The 18,888-nt window shown below is 38.0% G+C and overlaps 1 protein-coding gene across 7 annotated transcripts in view; it reads right to left on the bottom strand.

The window, feature by feature from the left end:
• Positions 1-18,888, bottom strand: part of CNOT1 (CCR4-NOT transcription complex subunit 1) — a 100,737-nt gene that overhangs the window by 6,886 nt on the left and 74,963 nt on the right. For 3 of the 7 annotated variants that reach the window (XM_077898223.1, XM_077898225.1, XM_077898224.1), the window contains exons 27-43: positions 18,659-18,769; positions 18,249-18,326; positions 17,891-18,068; positions 16,961-17,091; positions 14,669-14,965; positions 13,855-13,995; positions 13,658-13,762; positions 12,575-12,694; positions 11,240-11,431; positions 10,126-10,268; positions 9,532-9,640; positions 9,075-9,244; positions 8,187-8,439; positions 5,709-5,957; positions 4,853-5,016; positions 4,535-4,652; positions 2,735-2,836 (exon numbers count right to left, since the gene is read on the bottom strand). In XM_077898223.1, coding sequence (XP_077754349.1) covers positions 2,735-2,836; positions 4,535-4,652; positions 4,853-5,016; positions 5,709-5,957; positions 8,187-8,439; positions 9,075-9,244; positions 9,532-9,640; positions 10,126-10,268; positions 11,240-11,431; positions 12,575-12,694; positions 13,658-13,762; positions 13,855-13,995; positions 14,669-14,965; positions 16,961-17,091; positions 17,891-18,068; positions 18,249-18,326; positions 18,659-18,769 — 2,661 coding nt within the window. Of the gene's footprint in view, positions 1-2,734; positions 2,837-4,499; positions 4,653-4,852; positions 5,017-5,708; positions 5,958-8,186; positions 8,440-9,074; positions 9,245-9,531; positions 9,641-10,125; positions 10,269-11,239; positions 11,432-12,574; positions 12,695-13,657; positions 13,763-13,854; positions 13,996-14,668; positions 14,966-16,960; positions 17,092-17,890; positions 18,069-18,248; positions 18,327-18,658; positions 18,770-18,888 lie in introns of those variants that run through there. The other 4 variants (XM_077898226.1, XM_077898229.1, XM_077898228.1 and 1 more) reach the window with 2 other exon arrangements.

Raw genomic sequence — 18,888 nt, 5'->3', positions numbered from 1 at the left:
GATGAAGCAAAGCTCGTTCTTTGAAAAGATTAAAATCCAGGCCTCAATAGCTTTACTGGTAAAAAATTAATTATCAATATTTAAGGAAAAATGAATACTATTTTCATGATCTCAAAAATAAATTTAGAAAGAATATTTTCCAGCTCTTTCAATGAGATTTGCGTAATATTGATACCAAAACTTGATGTGAAAAATCACACAAAAATGCCAAATATCGGAACTAGAAATCACAATGATATATCATGACCAAATGGCCCAAAATGCAATGGCAGTTTAAGTATTTGTTGGAGTTAACAACAGAAAAACGTTTTTTATTTAAATATTTTATTTATTTATTCATGACAGAGAGAGAGAGAGAGGCAGAGGAGAAGCAGGCTCCATGCAGGGAGAGCCTGACATGGGACCCAATCCGGGGTCTCCAGGATCACACCCTGGGCTGGGAGGGCACCAAACCGCTGGGCCACCGGGGCTGCCCGAAAAAATGTTTTTTAAAAAAGATGTTATTGATTTATTCATGCAAGACACAGAGAGAGAGGCAGAGACGCAGGCAGAGGAAGAAGCAGGCTCCCTGCAGGGAGCCCAATGCGGGACTCAATCCCAGGACTCTTCAGATCACGACCGGAGCCAAAGACAGAGGCTCAATCACTGAACCACCCAGGCACCCCCAGAAATAATATTTTACATAATCTTGAAAAGGCACTCAATACCCATTGAATGATTTCAGAACTCAACAAATTATGAATAGCAGGGCATTTCCTCATTTAGATAATGATACCTGCAAAACAAAACCGTAGATTTATAAAAACATTACACTTAATGCTGAATTACTGAAAGCTTTTTTTTTAAGGAGCATTAATGAGACAAGCATGCCATTATCACTCTTCTATTCAACACTGTCCTGGAGTTCCTGGCCACTGCAGTAAGGTAGGTAAAAAGCAAAACAAAAACCCACTGTTATATGCAGATTTAATGACTGTGTATACAGAATATACTTCTCCCCACAAAAGACACAAGAAAACTCGCAGAGAAAGTAAATATTGCAAGGTAGCTGGCCAATATACAAAAATCATTTTTGTTTCTATACAGGATCAACAAATACGAAAAAATTTAAAAGCTGTTCTACCACTTTACAAAAAACATCAAATATCTACAGATAAGTCTAAAGAAAGAGGCTGAAAACTTCTACGCTGAAAACTATACAAAAGCACTGCAGAGAGAAATTAAAGACCTAACTAAATAGAAATACACATGTTCAGGATTGAAAGTCTCAATATTATTAAGAGGTCTATTTTCTTCAAAGTGATCTACAAATCCCCTGCAATCTCAATCTAAATCCCAGCCAGTTTTCAAAGTCAAGCTGACTGCAGTTCTTTATGCAATGGCAAATGACACAAAATAGCCAAAATAATTTTTAAAAGAGAGCAAAGTTGAAGAGCACTTACTCTGCTTGATAACTCTGACTTTATAAGTTTTATGAATCAAGACAGTTTGGTACTGGCCTCTACAAACAGATAAAGAGATCAACTAAGACAGCCATACACAAATAGTCAATTATTTTGACAAAGGTGCCCAATCAATTCAATATGGAATGAAGAATGGCACTGAAAAGCCTTGTATTATTTATTGGGGTGGGAATATAAAGGAAAAAGAAGGAAAAGAACCTCACCATACACAAAAATAAATACGAGACACAGATCATATCACCTAGGCATAAAAGCCAGAGTAACATGGCTTCTTGGTCAGTGAACAGAGTGTATACAGAACAGATTGCAATTTGGGATTGGCAAAGATTTCTTACATGAGATTTAAAAAGAAACATTTAATGAAAGCAAAAACTTGATTATTTTTGAAAACTTCCATTCCTCAAAGGACACCTAACGTTTAAGGGAGTTAACAGGCAAGCCACAAGAGTGACAACGGTTTGAATACGTATTAAAGGGTTTATATCCAGAAATACATAAAAAATTCCTACAAAAAAAAATACAGATAATCTAGTGGAAATTTGAGCATAAAACTATAAAAGGAACATCACAAAAGAATACCCAAATGGCAGGGTGCCAGGGGGGCTTAGATGGTTGAGGTCGTGATCTCCAGGTCCTAGGATGGAGCCCCACATGATAGGCTCCTAGCTCAGCAGGAAATCTGCTTCTCTCTCTCCCTCTGCCTTTCCCACTGCTTGTGCACCCACACGTGTGCTATCTCTCTCTAATGAATAAATAAAAAACTCTTAAAATCCAAATGACTAATCCATACTCACAAAAAGAAAAAAAAACCAAGAATATACAAAATAAATCCATAATGAGATCCTACTGTACAACTGCCCAAAAAAGTTAAAATAAAAAGCAGACAATAATAGGTATATGCTGGTGTAAGAGTTAATGGACATATCTATTTAGTAAAACTAGTAGTATATACTAAAGTTGAACCTATGAATCCCTGTTCAGGGACTAACTGCGCAAGCACATTTGATTTTTGTACTTTTCTGAATATGTTATCCTTTAAAGGCTTTATAAAAAATTGGGGTAACTGGGTGGATCAGTTGGTTAAGTGTCTGACCTGAACTCAGGTCACGATTTCAGGGTCCTGGGATCTAGCTCCGCATCAGGCTCCCTCTTCCTTTCCCTCTGCCCCTCTCCCTGCCCTCTCTTGTAAATAAACAAAATCTTTTTAAAAAACCCCCGAAACAGAAAACTTAATAAAAGAAAATTAGGCTTTATAACTCCAAATTAATTACCTTATAGAGGATTTGCATAGGTTTGGTGAGTTCCACATTTCTAAGGAAAGGAGCCAAATATTTGAACAAATCTATCAGTAGCTGGGCATACATAGGCCATCCCTGAAAGAAAGAAATATACATGAGTCATAATTATACTCAGCTGCTGATCTACCACCAAAAAGTTGCCCAAGCAGCTACATTGTGACTTATTATCTTCCTCTTACTAATATAACTAGAGAATACTGACATATATACCTCTCTTAAGGACTGACTGACATTAAAAAGGAGTAAGCGTAACTATGGCAATAGTGAGAAATGGTATTTAAAACAAAATTGCTCCAGGGGTGCCTGGGTGGCTGAGTTGGTTGAGCATCTGACTCTTGATTTCGGCTCAGGCTGTAATCTCAGGTCGTTGAGACTGAGCTTCCTGGCCAATTCCACACTCAGTGGGGAGTCAGCTTGGATTTCTAGCTCTTTTTCTCTAAAGATAAATAAATCAGGGGATCCCTGGGTGGCTCAGCGGTTTCGAGCCTGCCTTTGGCCCAGGGCGCGATCCTGGAGTCCCGGGATCGAGTCCCGTGTTGGGCTCCTGGCATGGAGGCTGCTTCTCCCTCTGCCTGTGTCTCTGCCTCTCCCTCTCTATCATAAATAAATAAAAATAAATCTTAAAAAAAAAGATAAATCAATCAATCATGGGCGGGGGGGTACTCTCCAGAAATTCCTATAAGCAAAACTTAAAGAGGAGGAGATAACTGAGAAAATTTCAGACACAACACAGAACAGTCAACTAAGAAACTGACAGAGGTCTGTTTTAATTCCCTCTTTTAATTAAGCCCTAGGTCTCAACCATTTTTCCCCCACTTCCAACTCCTGTCAAATAACCTAATCCAGTTTACAAAAAGTTCACAACATAAATCCTCTATTTTCAGCCAAACTTGGACTGTCACCATCTCCCAATTATATTAATCATGTTTATTTTTGGACAATTTTATTGTTATTGTGTTCCTCCTCCTGAAATACCAAATAAAACCCACTCCATTTAAGGACTGTCTCACTTTCTTTTCTGCCAAGCATATTAGTCACATTTAATTGGAAGGGCCAATCAAGGATACTTTCTACAGTATTCATTTGCCATTTTCTCCCATTTAAATGGGAGAAAAATTTCTCATGTTAACTGTGTTTATTTGCAATTACACAATTAAAAACTCTTTACTAGAACTTGATCCTAATTTTCTTCAAATATAGACCAGTGGTCTTCACCCTTGAGTGTGAGAGCTTTAGCATTTAGAGTGAGAACTTATAAAACTGGCAGGCTGTAGAGCTCCATTAATTATCCAAAGCTTTATACAAAGGTGCTCCAAGGTTTTAACTTTTTTTTTTTCAAAGATAGATTTATTCATGAGAGACACAGAGAGAGAGGCAGAGACACAGGCAGGGGGAGAAGCAGGCTCCATGCAGGGAGCCCGATGTGGGACTCAATCCTGGGTCTCCAGGATCACGCCCTGGGCTGAAGACAGGCGCGAAACCACCGAGCCACCGGCGCTGCCCAGGTTTCAACTTTTTAATAAAAGTCCTTAAGAGAGATTAATACAGATGGCTCACAACAGACTTGGAAAAGCAATACCCTTATCATTGAAGAGTGGCTTCTAGGCAGAGGCAGTCAAGTACTGGTTAAACCTCTCTCCATAACTATACTCCACATTAAATAATTCTCGACTAAGCCTGGGAAAAGTGCAATTATTACTAAATGACTGAGTGCTAATAATAAGCTCCAAGTAGTTACAGTCTTCATCTGTAGGAGATAAACTGCAGCCACACCTTCTGCTGTGGCGTATGTGCCAGCATTCTTGCAATAAATATCCGGTGGGAGATCAGTTCAAGCCAGGCATACACAAAGCCAGGAGCTTTGGTAGGCCTCAAGATGTGGAATGTATTGCTGAAGGGAAAAAAGACTTAGTCAGAACCAAGGTCCAACTTAAATATAGTAAACAATAGATCAACATAAGTAAGTAGACAACATGGAAGCTATTTTTCAAATCAATATGCTTCAAAATCCACAAGATTACTACTTCTCAATTTTACCACTAAAACAGCAATCCTTAACAAGAACTGTCTATTAAATTCAACAATACTCACCAGAAAGCTGTAAGTGTCTGGAAATTAATGGTTTCCAATACATGCTCAGGTGCATTGAGTTCTAAGAGCAGCATGATAAAAATTCGATGGTAGGGAAGCTGCTGAAATTCACTTTGCCGAACATCATGGTCCTGCAGGAGAACTCCCACTACTATACCAAGGACCTACAGAGTACATAGATTAGAGCTTATAAATTATGAAGATAATTCACTTATCATTCACTAGACATACTTTGTTATCGTACTCTTAAGCCCCACATTAAAAGAAAGGATATATACCGTTTGAATACACAATTAAATGCTGGCAGCCAAGGGGGCCACCAAACACTGGTTTGATGTGGCCTGCAGATTTGTGTATTTTCTTTGAATTTCGATAATCTTGGACCAGAGATGTATACTCTTCACAAACACCCACCAGTATTAAAAGGTCTAGAAATGAGCGTGGTACATCATATTCTATTAGTTAATACAATCTAAAAACCTAATTTTTCTGGTCTGATGTGAAGTTGCCAAGAGGCGAAATGGTTGGCATTTAGTAGATGGAGGGCCAACCAGGAAAGATCAAGGCTGTAGAAATGTGTCAAAGGACCATCCTGCATTCCACCTGATTTTCCCACTTCACAGCAAAGGACAGTCATTACCAAATATTAACATACTGAAATATCCTGTTCCCCCCACCATCTTTGGTCTTTTAGTTAAGGCACCACACTCTTCAAGTATTTAGTGATTATCTTTATAATTTAATTTCAAGACAGAAAAAGGATGTTACTAAATGTTTTAGGGAACGGGTTGGGCCCTGAGAACCACTGTTGTAGATTTTAAGTGTACCAAGACTAAGGCAAAAGAGAAGTTCAGACCTTGTTCAGCAGATTAATCTTTGTGACAGTGTTGGTGGCTTCCCCTGAGTGCTTCACTAGCAGTGCAATGAGTCGGACAAAAGCATCCAGGTTGTGATAACACTTGGCTCGGATCATGGTAGGATTAGCAGCAGGATTGTGCTGCTGCTCTGCCTGAGCACGGTAACTGATTTCAACACACATTTCAGTACATAGACGAAAGAACCTTGTTATGAGGTCATCAGTCTTCAGGATTCCTTGCTGGTGCATCTATCAAGGGAACAACAACAACAATAATATATACACACACATATATAAAAAACAAAAACACAGTAAGATAAATACACAAATTTTAAATTTTCATGCTTAAGAAATATTCACTCATTTATTCCTTGTCACATTTCTAATTCTTACTTTAAAAAACGTGCTATGAAAATGATTTCTCCATTAAGGACTGGTGACAGAATTCCTCAGTTTTAAGTTTAATGGAGAACAAAAAAGACTAAAATTGAGAAAGATAATAACATGACAATTTATTGTCATAACATGAACAATAGTCCACAGCCAAATATTGTGGAAATTTAACTAGGCAAATAGACAATTTTTAGGAACCCACTGAAATCATATAAAGACATTCTAGACAACTCATTTCCCCAAGTATGAAATTAAATTACATATATTTCACTTTCCTACAGAATTTAAGATAATTTTTTCCAGCTGACTTAACCAATGACAAAATTTTCAAAACGCCAACTAGCTGCAACAGGAAAATCAAGTAATAATTTGTACAATTAAGTGGGTACACCAAAGAAAATAGCCACAGATCATATTTGGCTATTTTAATGAAAACTAAAGTTTATTTTAATGTAAATTCACAGTTTAAAATAAAATGTTAAAGGATAAAAGTACAAATTTTATGACATGATTTGCAAGTGAAGCGAAGCAGAGCAGTTACTTGGCTAGTACAAAAAAAGGCAGCAGCATAACAAAGGTTAAGGCTGCAGACGGAGAGCAAAGTCAGTGCTTACTTAAAGAAACCAAGCCCAGAATGAAAACTTGATCATTATCTTGGAAACTTTAAAACAATTTCACTGTCCCTTGATAAAAATAAAATAGCTGAATTGACATTAATGTACCCTAAGGCAAGACAGGAGGTCAGCAGAGGGACTTTTGTACATTGAAATCTGAAAAACTAAGGGGTGGTGGTGGTAATGAAGACAAACTGCTGTGATCAAAAGGGAACGCAAGGAGGAAAGAATTCTCAAAAGGATGCAAAAGGGAACAAAAAGTATAAATTATCCTTTTTTTTTAAACAGAGAGAAGAAACGAGTAAATAAGCCAGCAGGAAGAGCTGAGACAGGTGCCACATCCATACCCATGAAATACTGATGATCACAAAAACCAACTGATTTAAAGTTCTTCTATCCAAATCAAGTATCAAACTATAACATTCAATAACAGCTTTGCATTAAGGTATATTTTAGAATTCTGTTATGGTACAGACCTACTTAGTATGATTTATTTAAATAAGTTAACATTCATCTTGAAAAGTAAATTCAACTTTAACTTCTGAAATTCAAATCAGCTCTTCCACATTCCATTGTCATTTATGTGATAACAAATCTAATTTGCAATCTTTGGTAGCACACCTAAACTTTGGTCTCAGTTTAAAGAAATACAATGGTCAATCTGCAGAAATAACCAGATAAATATCTCTCCCTAAACAAAGAACAGTTCTACTAAAGGAATTCTAAGGCCAGTTCAGCAAAAGTACCATTCTTGCCATTAAGTAATATGATTAGTAGGACACACTGACTAATGGGTATGAATCCCTCACAGTGGCTGAAAACAGACAGTAATGATCAAAAACAGAATGCTAAATGGTACTATGGTTCTTTTCCTACATTTTTGTTCATCCTGTTCACAAATACTCTTTCCAAACCTAATTATTCTAGGAACTTGTTTCTTAACACTTTAACTCAAAGTCCAATTTAGATCAAATCAAATGAAAATAAATACTGGAAACTATTTCCCAAAAGAATATGTTAATCAGTTTTAGGTAAGTAAGCTACTTAATAATAAAAGGCTCTACCATTTAAATATTTTAAGTTTTTTGTTGTTCTCCTATTTTTTTTAACATGAGCTATTATGAGAATTTTATTTATTTATTAGCCCATAATCCCCTCACTACTGATTATAGAGCTAGTGAAATTACTACATACATCTGGCAATTTCATTTTTCATTATCTGATCCACTGTACTTTGTAATTGTGACAACTGAAATGGGATAAAGTAGAACTAAAGGGGACATGAAATGTTGAATTTACTGGTTAGGGTCCAAAGATGAGGAAAGAAATAGGCTTTATCAATTTAACAGAATAATGATGATGACATTTTTGGTTTACATGAGTATGGAGGTAAACTGTCTGACCACAGGTACATAATACTGAGCTTAAATATTGGAGGCATCACACCCTACTTATGTTGAATAAAAAGCACCTTTCTTTCCAAAAGCTCTACCTGTCCAACAAACGCAGAGAAAGCTTTGGTACTGTCACGGCCAGCTGCTGCTGAATGGTAGAGATTCACCCATTCCCTCAGAAGATACTCTGCCTTCTCCCTCAGGCCTGGAGGATCATCGTACTCTGAGGCTTGAGAGATTCCAGAATGCATCATAAAGTTAGGGCCTCCATGAGCACGATCAATCATTGCTTCATAGTTGGATCGCACTACTTCCATCAGCTGGGGCAATCTAGTACAATAAATCCAGAGTGAAAATCAGTCTACTCATGGTTGTGACTTCACAGACATACAGTTGGACAATTTGTTTATTTAACAGAAACCACTTTAGTGATTTCCATACATAAACAAAATTATCCTTGGGTTCTTCTGTTTACTCATGACCACATAACATGCAAAAGACCAAACTTGGGTATGCCACTTCTTGACGCGCCCCCGCCCCCCGCCCCGCAAAAAGGGCCAGTTGAAATGGAGCTAATGTTCATGGTCAACAAATACTGACAGTTTGCCTACCCTGTGCCATGGTTTATTATTTATCTTATCAACAATTCTTTGAGATATTTTACTTCTATTTTATTTAAGAAAACATAAATCAACTTGCCTAAAATCAGATTTTAAAAGTGCCCTAAACACAGGGCTCTTAATATCAAGTCTAGTACTGTGTGTACTACATGCTCTATAGCAAGAAGCCTTGTCAATTAGTTAAGCTTTCATACTTCAAGGGACAACATCAGGCCTCATTAAAGTTTTCCCACATATTGTAGGTACAGCAGTTGTTAACAGGTATTGTTAGTAAGTCTGCACATTCATTTCTAAAGCTCCTTCATAGACTACATACACAAAGATCCTAAAACATTTCATCCTCACCCTTCTGGAGCATTGCCTCTGGAGTGAGCATTAATCCTCATGAGAGTTTCAATGGTGTGGAATAGATCTGCCTCAGTAACATGAGCAACACTCCTTTCATCCACCAATAGGATTTTTACCAATTGCATAGCAAATGCCACGGCCATGTAATTTAAACCATTCTCCATTGACTGGCAACACAGAAAGCACAATGTAAGATAGACAACACTTAAAGCAAACACATTTCCCAACTACCAGAGTCTCTTTTCCTTTTTAAGAAACTTTCTTCGGGACACTGGGGTGGCTCAGTGGTTGAGCCTTTCAGCTCAGGGCATGATCCCAGAGTCCCAAGATCGAGTCCCGCATCGGGCTCCCTGAATGGAGCCTGCTTCTCCCTCTGCCTATGTCTCTGCCTTTCTCCCTGTGTATCTCATGAATAAATAAACCTTAAAAACAAAAAACAAACTTTCTTCCATACCTGAGCTAGGTGAAGATCATACTGCTGCATATTAACCAAATGATTGCGAATGAGCAACTCCACTGCTTCCACATTATATTTATACTCATCCCGACATTCAATTAGGCACCTAGAAAAATTATGTCTTTAGAGAAAAGACCTAACCATACTGTATCAAGTAAAATAACCCGTTTTATCCAATTGTAATTTGTTCCAAATTAAGGATGCTTTGAGAACCAACTGCAAATTAGTATCTAAGGTTCAAAATAGCCAATAATGAAGTAGAACAGACAGCCTAGTGTTATAACTCAAGTTTTGCTTTCAAAGCCTAGAAAACAAAGCATTCCACTTAAGACACTGAAATATTTATATATGAACACCACTGCTATGAAATCATCGAAACCTTCTAAAACCAATGATCTACAATTTATCCCCCAATGCAAGGTACTGGTTTTCCATACTCATCATGTTGCCAACCAATCAACTATTCTCAGTACTTAGAATTGGACAAATGTCCCATTTACCTTCTAGAAAAAGGAAATCTCTGGACACAAACAGGGCATGTATGTTAGAAAGCACTCCAATAAATAGTATTCTTCTAAGATGGCTACTAACCTTGTGATCTGTTTGTTACACCACGGAGACCCATATGCCCGGCCATCTTGAAGAGCTTTTAACACCAAAAGGTGGCACTCCCTGTAGCGCAGCAATAGGTCAGCATCAGCACCACTTGTGGCATCTAATAAACCCTCTACAGCCTATGGAAGAAAAACAGTAGTCACAAACATGGAAAATACAGGACTCGCGGCCCAACCATCAAAGTCAAAAACCAAACCTTAACAAAAACTACAACATAGCTTCTAAAGCCTCCATTTAACAATGCCTGCACTCACCAAAATGCTTTTCACTTACCCTAACACACACAACTCTTTAAATTTTATCTAGTTTATACTCAGTGTTCTACACAGGAAATGCCCCACCATCCCTACAGGGTGAAAATCCAATGTTCCCCACCAACCCTCCCAACATCACCCAAGTACTTGGATCAATCTATTTCACCAAATCTAAAGTGCTATCTTTTAAAGTTTCTTAACTATATTTTCAAAAACTCTTTTTTTTATTTTTTATTTTTTATTTTTTTTTTATTTTTTTTTATTTATGAGAGTCACAGAGAGAGAGAGAGAGGCAGAGACATAGGCAGAGGGAGAAGCAGGCTCCATGCATCGGGAGCCCGATGTGGGATTCGATCCCGGGTCTCCAGGATCGCGCCCTGGGCCAAAGGCAGGCGCCAAACCGCTGCGCCACCCAGGGATCCCTATTTTCAAAAACTCTTAATGAAAAATTTCTGTCCCATTTCACCATTGATGACTGTCATGACTACATTCGAGAGAAAATTACTTGCCTTATTACCAAACAGAATTTGTTTTATCTGAATTCTAAAATCTTAGGATAACTTAAGGAGATGGTGGTGTGAGTCACTATATTTTAGTCTCTTCTTAAAAGTAACATTTAAGGGGATCCCTGGGTGGCTCAGCAGTTTGGCGCCTGCCTTCGGCCCAGGGTGTGATCCTGGAGTCCCGGGATCAAGTCCCATGTCAGGCTTCTGCATGGAGCCTGGTTCTCCCTCTGCCTGTGTTTCTGCAAACTGCCCCGCCACCCCCCGCCGTATCTCATGAATGAATAAAATCTTTAAAAAAAAAAAAAAAAAAGGTAACATTTAATAACTAACCTTCTGGAGCAATCCAAGAGCAGCTATGGCATCCCGAGAGTTTCGAGATAATACTACAACCTCCAAAAGACTTCTAAGAGCCTGGGCTTGAGGATTCATGGCCAAAGTTGGTGGGATGGCATGAAGGTGCTGCTCCAATTCTGTAATGCACTTATCATAAATCTGAGCTACATCATCTGTTGCCCAAGCTTGCTGTTTTACAGAAGGAGACAACCAAAAAGGAAAATTTTAAAGATTTTTCGTGCAGCAATTAAAAAGTCATTTAGTATGTTTACTCACTGAATTTTTTTCTCATTGAAACATAGAAGGGTTCTCTTCCTTTCCCCTTCCTGAACTATTCAATCTTAATAACATTAGGTGGGGCAGTGAAGTGCAAGGCAGGGATTGCCAGTGGGGGTGGGTGGGGGTGGGGGGGTGTATTTCATTTGACTGAGGAAAACCCATCACACAATCAAGTAATTAAAGCAAGCAAGATAAATAATGGGATAGGATACAGCCTAGGAAATTAGGTAATCCAAATCATGGAAAATAGTATTCAGTCCAGCTATCAAAGCCTGATAGAATAACACAAAATCATTTCTGTGATAAACCTATCAAAAATGCACTATCTAGATCTATTCCTGAGAACATATATTGGACAAACCCAAATCAAGCCGTTCTAGAAAATAACTGGCCTATAGTCTGTAGAAGTCTTGAGATCATAAAAGAGGAGGAAGAAGTGTTCTAACAGACCAACCTGGGGTGAATTTAAAAAATATAACTAACTGAAATGTGTGATTCTGAAATAGGGCCTTTTACTATAAAAAAGTGATACTGAGACACTTCATAAAACCTGAACGAGGACTAATTAAGTATCAATATATCGGTGTTAACTTCCTGATTTCAATGGCAGTACTGGCAGGAGAATGTCTTTTTAGATAATACAGACCAAAGTATTCAAGAGTGACTGGGACCTAAGGGTCAGCATTGTATATTCAAATGGTTCACGGGGAAAATGTTTCTTCCTATATATTCAAGTTTTCTGTATATGACTATTTCAAAATGTCTTTACAAAACAAACAAAACCAAAACAAATAAAAACAGGCGAAGCCATGTGGATCACCCATGTAAATTCCTCTAGTTAGGCCAAACATGAAAATCAATTTCATGGGGGGGGGGGGGGGGTGTCCCCCATATGCCAGTGCTGAGCTGATACAAAGAACAGATATACTCAATAATTGTGGGGTTAAGTTTTCCTCCTAACTTAAGCTCACAGGAAGCAAGTGATAGGTTAACAGATAAAAACATTCAAAGTAAAATGTAAAACACTCAATTTAATCCCAGGCAATGACTTACCTTCATGGGTTGAGCTAAAAATCCCGTGGGCTGACTTAAATCATTTGTGGGCAAGAAGCCAGGCACATTGCGTGCAAACTCCTCATAAACAGCCAGCTGCTTTGGGTCCACACCACCAACCTGGAAAGAACAATTTTGACAGGATCCTCTTTACAGAACTGAACCCAAGTTTTTTGAAAGTGGAAAGTTTGCATAGGAATAATCACGGGGGTTCTGAGAGGGGACTGAGGAGTCACTGCAACATATTGACGTTGTGTGCATGACTGAGTACGGTTTGCACACAATTCAGTGTTTCCCATTTCCCTGATTCCTGTCAAGAGTCCCCTTCATTGATAAATTCATTTGAGTTTTTCCACTGGAAAATGCTTCAGATTGGACCAAAACAAGTCCCAATTCTCCAGTGGAGCTGGTAAAATTATCAGATTTCTCACATGATCTTTTCATAGTAAGTAACTAGCAATAAAAACTTAAGTACCAGAAGGAAAGACCAAGTTGTAAAACCAAACAAGGACATGAACTCTTTATGGTAACACTTCAACCAACTGGGAGGTGCATACATCTAAGGTTATCCTTTTTTTTTTTTTTTTAAGATTTTATTTAATTATGGGGGGGCGGGAGGCAGAGAGAGGCAGAGGCATAGGCAGGGGGAGAAGCAGGCTCCATGCAGGGAGCCTGACATGGGACTCAATCCGGGGTCTCCAGGATCACACCCTGGGCTGAAGGCGGCACTAAACCGCTAAGCCACCTGGGCTGCCTCTAAGATTACCCTCTTTAAATATATATGTATTTGAAAGATTTTATCTTTAGGAAATCTTTTAAAGTAAGTAACTTTAAGTAATCCCTCACATGAGGCTTGAACTCCATCCCTAAAGTCAAGAGTCACACTCTACCAACTGAGCCAGCCAGGCACCCCCATCTAAGTTATCTTTCATGCCTTCTCCATAGGTAGCCTTCAAATGATATGCTACTGAGGTAGGATCTGTCTCAGAAATATACAACCCCACTGTCTTAGTGAAGAGCTTAAGCAACAAGAATAGAAAGAAAACAAAGATGGTCAGAGAAAGACAAAGCCCCGATTCTCACTTTCAGCCTGATTTGCTCTGGCATCCGCTCAGCTTGGTATGTTAACACAACAGGATCACAGTACCTGCGCCCTTCTTGCCTAGCGTGTTTTCTCAGCTCAAATTCCTGCAAATAAAAAAAGTCACTGAGGTTCTTGTTATGAGGCATTTTCTTAAATAGAAAAAAAAAATACTTAAATGGTAAATGTAAACACTTACAGTTGCTAATCTCTTGTCCATCTCAGGGCCCGCTTTTTCTACTGCAGTCTTCTGAATAAAACAGCAAGCTAATTCACAATTGTCCTGAGCTAACTGAGCAGCTGCCTGATCCATCATTTCCCTTTGTTGTGGGGATGCAGTCTATTGGAAGAAGAAACAAAAAGAAAACAATTTAAAGTTTTCTGTGGATGGTTAAGACATAAGAGTGGATGTCTTTCTGTGGATGGCAATACCTAGACAAATAAAAAAAACAAAACGAAACAAAAAGCCCTGACTCCACTTATGACTCATCAGCTGTGACCATGAAATAGCCTAATAATCATTTTCATCTGTATACAAGATGAAAATACTATTCACCCAAAACATTTTACTTATCAGGCTGTTCTGATATGCACAATACGAAAACAGTAAGCAATGAAAGAAAGAAAATATGACATGCAAGACTCAAAACAAATGAGTTACTGGAGTGTGTGCTTCTGCGTGTGTGTGCACGAAGTCACTTTCCAAAATTACTTTGTACTATCCCTATTCCAAGTGCTTTAATCTAAATTTTTAGTGATAAACAAGATTGCTAACTTAGACACTTTTTTCTATCCGTCACTTCCTTAAACCAATAAATATTTGGAGATCTACTATCTGCCAAACACCATACTGAGGACATAATAGTGAGCAAAAAACAAATGTGATGCTTCACCTCATGGAATTTACAATCTGAGAGAAAGGAAGGCATCAAACAAATGTGATATGCAAAGAAAAACTCTTTCAGACAAGAAATAAAGAATTGTGTACTACACCAAGAACATAATCAACGTACACGTAGGGCTGAGGCAAAACTGTTTTTCAGGTTGGTAGATATGCTCATTAGCAAAGGTTCCCTGCAGGTAATCATAGCCATTCCAGCTGTTAAATTACGCATCATGTGATGAGCTGCTATTCGCATTCGAGATTCCTCAGAATCCAGGGCAAAATCCTTCCTGACTATTTGCTCACAAGTAGTCATGGCAATCTTAATTGATCGATCCACCACAGGATGGACCAGCTCCTGGACAGCCCGTTCAATTGCCTGGCGCACACACTGCTTCAACTGTGGATGGGCCTGAAACAACGGAATCTAGGTGGGGAAAAAACAAGTTAAGTCAACAGTTGTTTAAGACAACCCAACTTTCATCGGTAATCACACCCATGACTTTTGGAAGTTACTACAAATTAATCATTAACTACCAGTGTCTACCTTAAATTAAGCAGTGAAAAACACAGGAAATAGAATCTAAGCTACAAAGAGAGTAGTATTCAGTATACCTTGTGATATGTGACAATAGATGTATCTTCAATTTTTTTAAAAAAGTCTAAGACAGATGGGCAAATTTTTTATTATAGGGTACATTACATGCTTGCTTAGTTAAAATCTGTGGCTTAAGTACTTTTTTTTTTTTTTTTCCTTAAGATTTATTTGAGAGAGAAAGAGAATCTGTCCAAGCACATGAGCTGGGGCAGAGAGGGAGGGAAAAGGAAACTCCCTGAGAGGGGAGGCCAACACGGGGCTCAATCCCAGGACCCCAAGATCATGACATGAGCCAAAGGCAGATGCTTAACAGACTGAGTCATCCAGGCACCCCATGTAGCTTAAGTACTTTTTTAAGGTTTTATTTACGAGAAACACAGAGAGGGAGGCAGAGACTCAGGCAGAAGGAGAAGCAGGCTCCTCAATCCCTGAATCCTGCTGTGAATCACACCTAGAGCCAAAGGCAGATGCTCAACCACTGAGCCATCCACGCGTCCGTAGCTTAAATACTCTCTTAAAGAAAGTAATTTTTTTAGTTGCTTGGAGAATTGCAAAAAGAATCAAGTTTACAGTGAAAAGGATTTCTTAAAAAACATTACTACAAATAATTCAGAATAGCAAACATTTATACTACCATATGTTGAAAGCCATTTTGCTTTACTTTAAAGACTATTTACAATCTTTTATCTCAGGGAAACAAACTATGCCCTAATACTTCATCTATTTAACTTAATGGCTTTGTAGGAAATTTTTAAAATATTCATGCTGGATACAAAAAAGTATTCAGATTACTGACAGTGTCATAAAGGGAAATCACGTTTTCTAGATCCAGGTCTGCCCCCTCTCCCCAAAACATAGTGCAGGGGGCAGGTTAAAATGATCTCTTTCTTTATGTCCTTAAGGGGGGGAGGAGAGGCTCGATGTATTAATGTTATTTACTCCTGTATTTGTGAATATTTTCAGTTTCTAAAAAACAAAGATCAGGGACCCCTGGGTGGCTCAGAGGTTGAGCGTTTGCCTTTGAGCGGTTGAGCGTTTGCCTTTGGCTCCGAGTGTGATCCTGGATTTTGGGATCAAATCCCACATGGGGCTCCTTGTATGGAGCCTGCTTCTCCTCCCTCTGCCTGCCTCTCTTTCTCTGTCTCTCATGAATGAATAAATAAAATCTTAAAAAAAAAAAAAGTAAAAAATAAAAAAGACCATTATCATACTCCAAGTATCTGATTTTGAACAAGTGTAAAGGAGAATAAAAACCAGAAGATAATCATCACTCTGAACATACCAGAATAAAATACTACCTTTTAAAAATAGGAATCTTAAAAAAAAAAAAAAAAGAAAAAAAAATAGGAATCTTACAGGACTTCAAACTAAACTTCCTCCTATAACCAAGCTACAGAAATTTAACTTAAAGTATTAAGTTCCACTTCTAGACCCTTGCCTAGAGATTTAAATACACACATAGGAAACAACTCAGTTCAAACCGTCTGCCAAAAGAAATGGCATAATGTAACGCTAAAGATGGCATGACAACGAAAATAAAGAGCAAAAAAGCTATGAACACCCCAAGGATCTTTTGATTTCTGGAAGGAATTCCTGGTGACTGTAATTATATTGCCAGCTGATTAATCTCGGGATTTAGATATGAGGAACAATACAGATGATACTCTACTCTTAGAGTAGAAAAAAATCCAAGCTGTACTACATAGCAGTTCCCAATTCCTGCTCTTTGCTAAAAATCCAGAAGAAGGGGGAAAAAGGAAAGGAAGGTGGCCAATTTATCCTGTCACAAAGTAGGAACTGGGGAATGGAGCAGTGTTTACTTACTGTTGGATTTAGGGTAATGTGTGGTGCCAGGCCTGCAAGGGAATAGACATTGATGTCGTGGTAGCTGTACTGAGGTTGTGGTGGAACCGTGGCTGTACAAGTGGTACTGGTAGCTGGTGTTGTAGAAGTTGCTAAATATTAAAAGATAAAACAAGAGCTAATAAAAAGCAAACTTCTTTACTGTAACATTAGCAGGCTATCAAGTGATTTTTCATTAGATTAACTAGATTTAGTTTCCTGGGGGACCGGAATACAGGTCAGATTTTTTCCACCCTAAATTACAATAAGAAAACTTCTGTTGTTTTAAAGATTTGAACAAAGTATGTAAAACTATGTCAGTGACAATGCCCCAGAGCAAGTAAATCAACTGTGAGGACATGCTGCATTAGTAAACCCAAGCCTTGCTGGATTATTCTTTGTTCCAGTCTAGGCTGTTGCCTGGTTTCATTTGGGGATTCTTAGATACTGCAGACTAAGAGAGAATGAAATGCTAGTTTATTCTAACTCACATCTGAATCTTTCATTCAACACTCCCATAGCCCCCATACTTCCAATTTACATGATCCAAGTATAATAATTCACTCCCCATGCAGTCTAGTTGGTAGTCTGGCCAGCCTAAGATTTGAGGAATAACATAGACCATCATGCCATGCAGTTCTGAGAATTCAAACAATGTAAAAGATAATCTGGCTTATTTGGGATATGATTAATGATACTGAGTTAAGAATATTTTATGAATTATTAGATGGCTTCTAATACCTAAGGCAATGCCTACCTAAAACTAACTTTTCCTTAATAATTTAGATAGCTTACCAAAAAGTTTGTGAAATTTCAGCACCACATTATGTGGATATTTTTAACTTGCTATATGCATGAAGATGAACCATTTAAGAAGATTCTGGTAAGCAGAGGGCTAATTATCACACTTACTTGTGGTTGTGATGGGAGGGAGTTCTTCTGGCTGCTTGACATCTTTCTTTGGAGCAGAGAGTTGCTCATCTAAGTTCTTTAGGCGATCTTTATCCTTTAGGAGGTTTCCAGGTTTTAGCTCATTGATGTCTAATGCGAGGTTCTTACAGAGGACCTCAATTTCAAACTTCAAGTTTAACTGCAGGATTCAAATATTTGAATAGAATTGTTTTAATGTAGCTTTATTCACAACATCTACTGTTCTCACCCAAATGTTACAGCGCTTCCCTTCCCCCCCCAAATACTCTACCTTTCCTGTAAATTTTAATAATGTGAAGGCAGAGAATGCCCCAAAGGATAAAGCAGCCTTTAAATTTACCTTTAAGTCATGTTCCTGATGTAGCTCTGCTAATACATTCATAATTGCCATTGTCCAGGGGTTAGGTGGCCTAAAAACCTAAAGAAAAGCTACTATGTTAAGCTGGCCCCAAAAACCATTATTTAATTTGTATTATTTAAAATAGTTAAGCACTTATGTGCCCATAACAAAATCCTTACTTTTCCAATCTATATCATATTTTACGAAAACACCAAAACCAAAAGCCATCCATTAAAATCAGATTTAAAATAATGTTACCTTAGCCTCTCACACTGGAAATCCAAGTTTCTCTAAGACTGACTAAACTAGCTCTACATTCCTAAGAACTAAGGATATAATCTCTTGCCCTTTTGCTGAAACAAACTAATTATTACAAATTAACCATCAATAAAGTATTAAAATCTACTCACCACACTACGAATGCTAGATTCTAAGACTTTGGCAACAAAGGGCACTACATAGAGCAACTCCTGCTGTCCTTTTACATAAGCCTCTAACAGCAAAGATTTTACATCCAAGTCCTAGAATAAGAAAAATATTTTAAAAGTTGGGAATATACTTCAAAACCCCTCAAAAAGTACTAAAAGAAAGGTATCTTGCCAAATGGATTCCCAAATTAGGAATCAATATAATAAGACCC

This window comes from Canis aureus, chromosome 5 (genome assembly GCF_053574225.1).
Source record: "Canis aureus isolate CA01 chromosome 5, VMU_Caureus_v.1.0, whole genome shotgun sequence".
NCBI classification, from domain to species: Eukaryota; Metazoa; Chordata; class Mammalia; order Carnivora; family Canidae; genus Canis; species Canis aureus.
The sequence above is the reverse complement of the archived record's forward strand: the minus strand, read 5'-3'. Positions and strand labels throughout refer to the sequence as shown.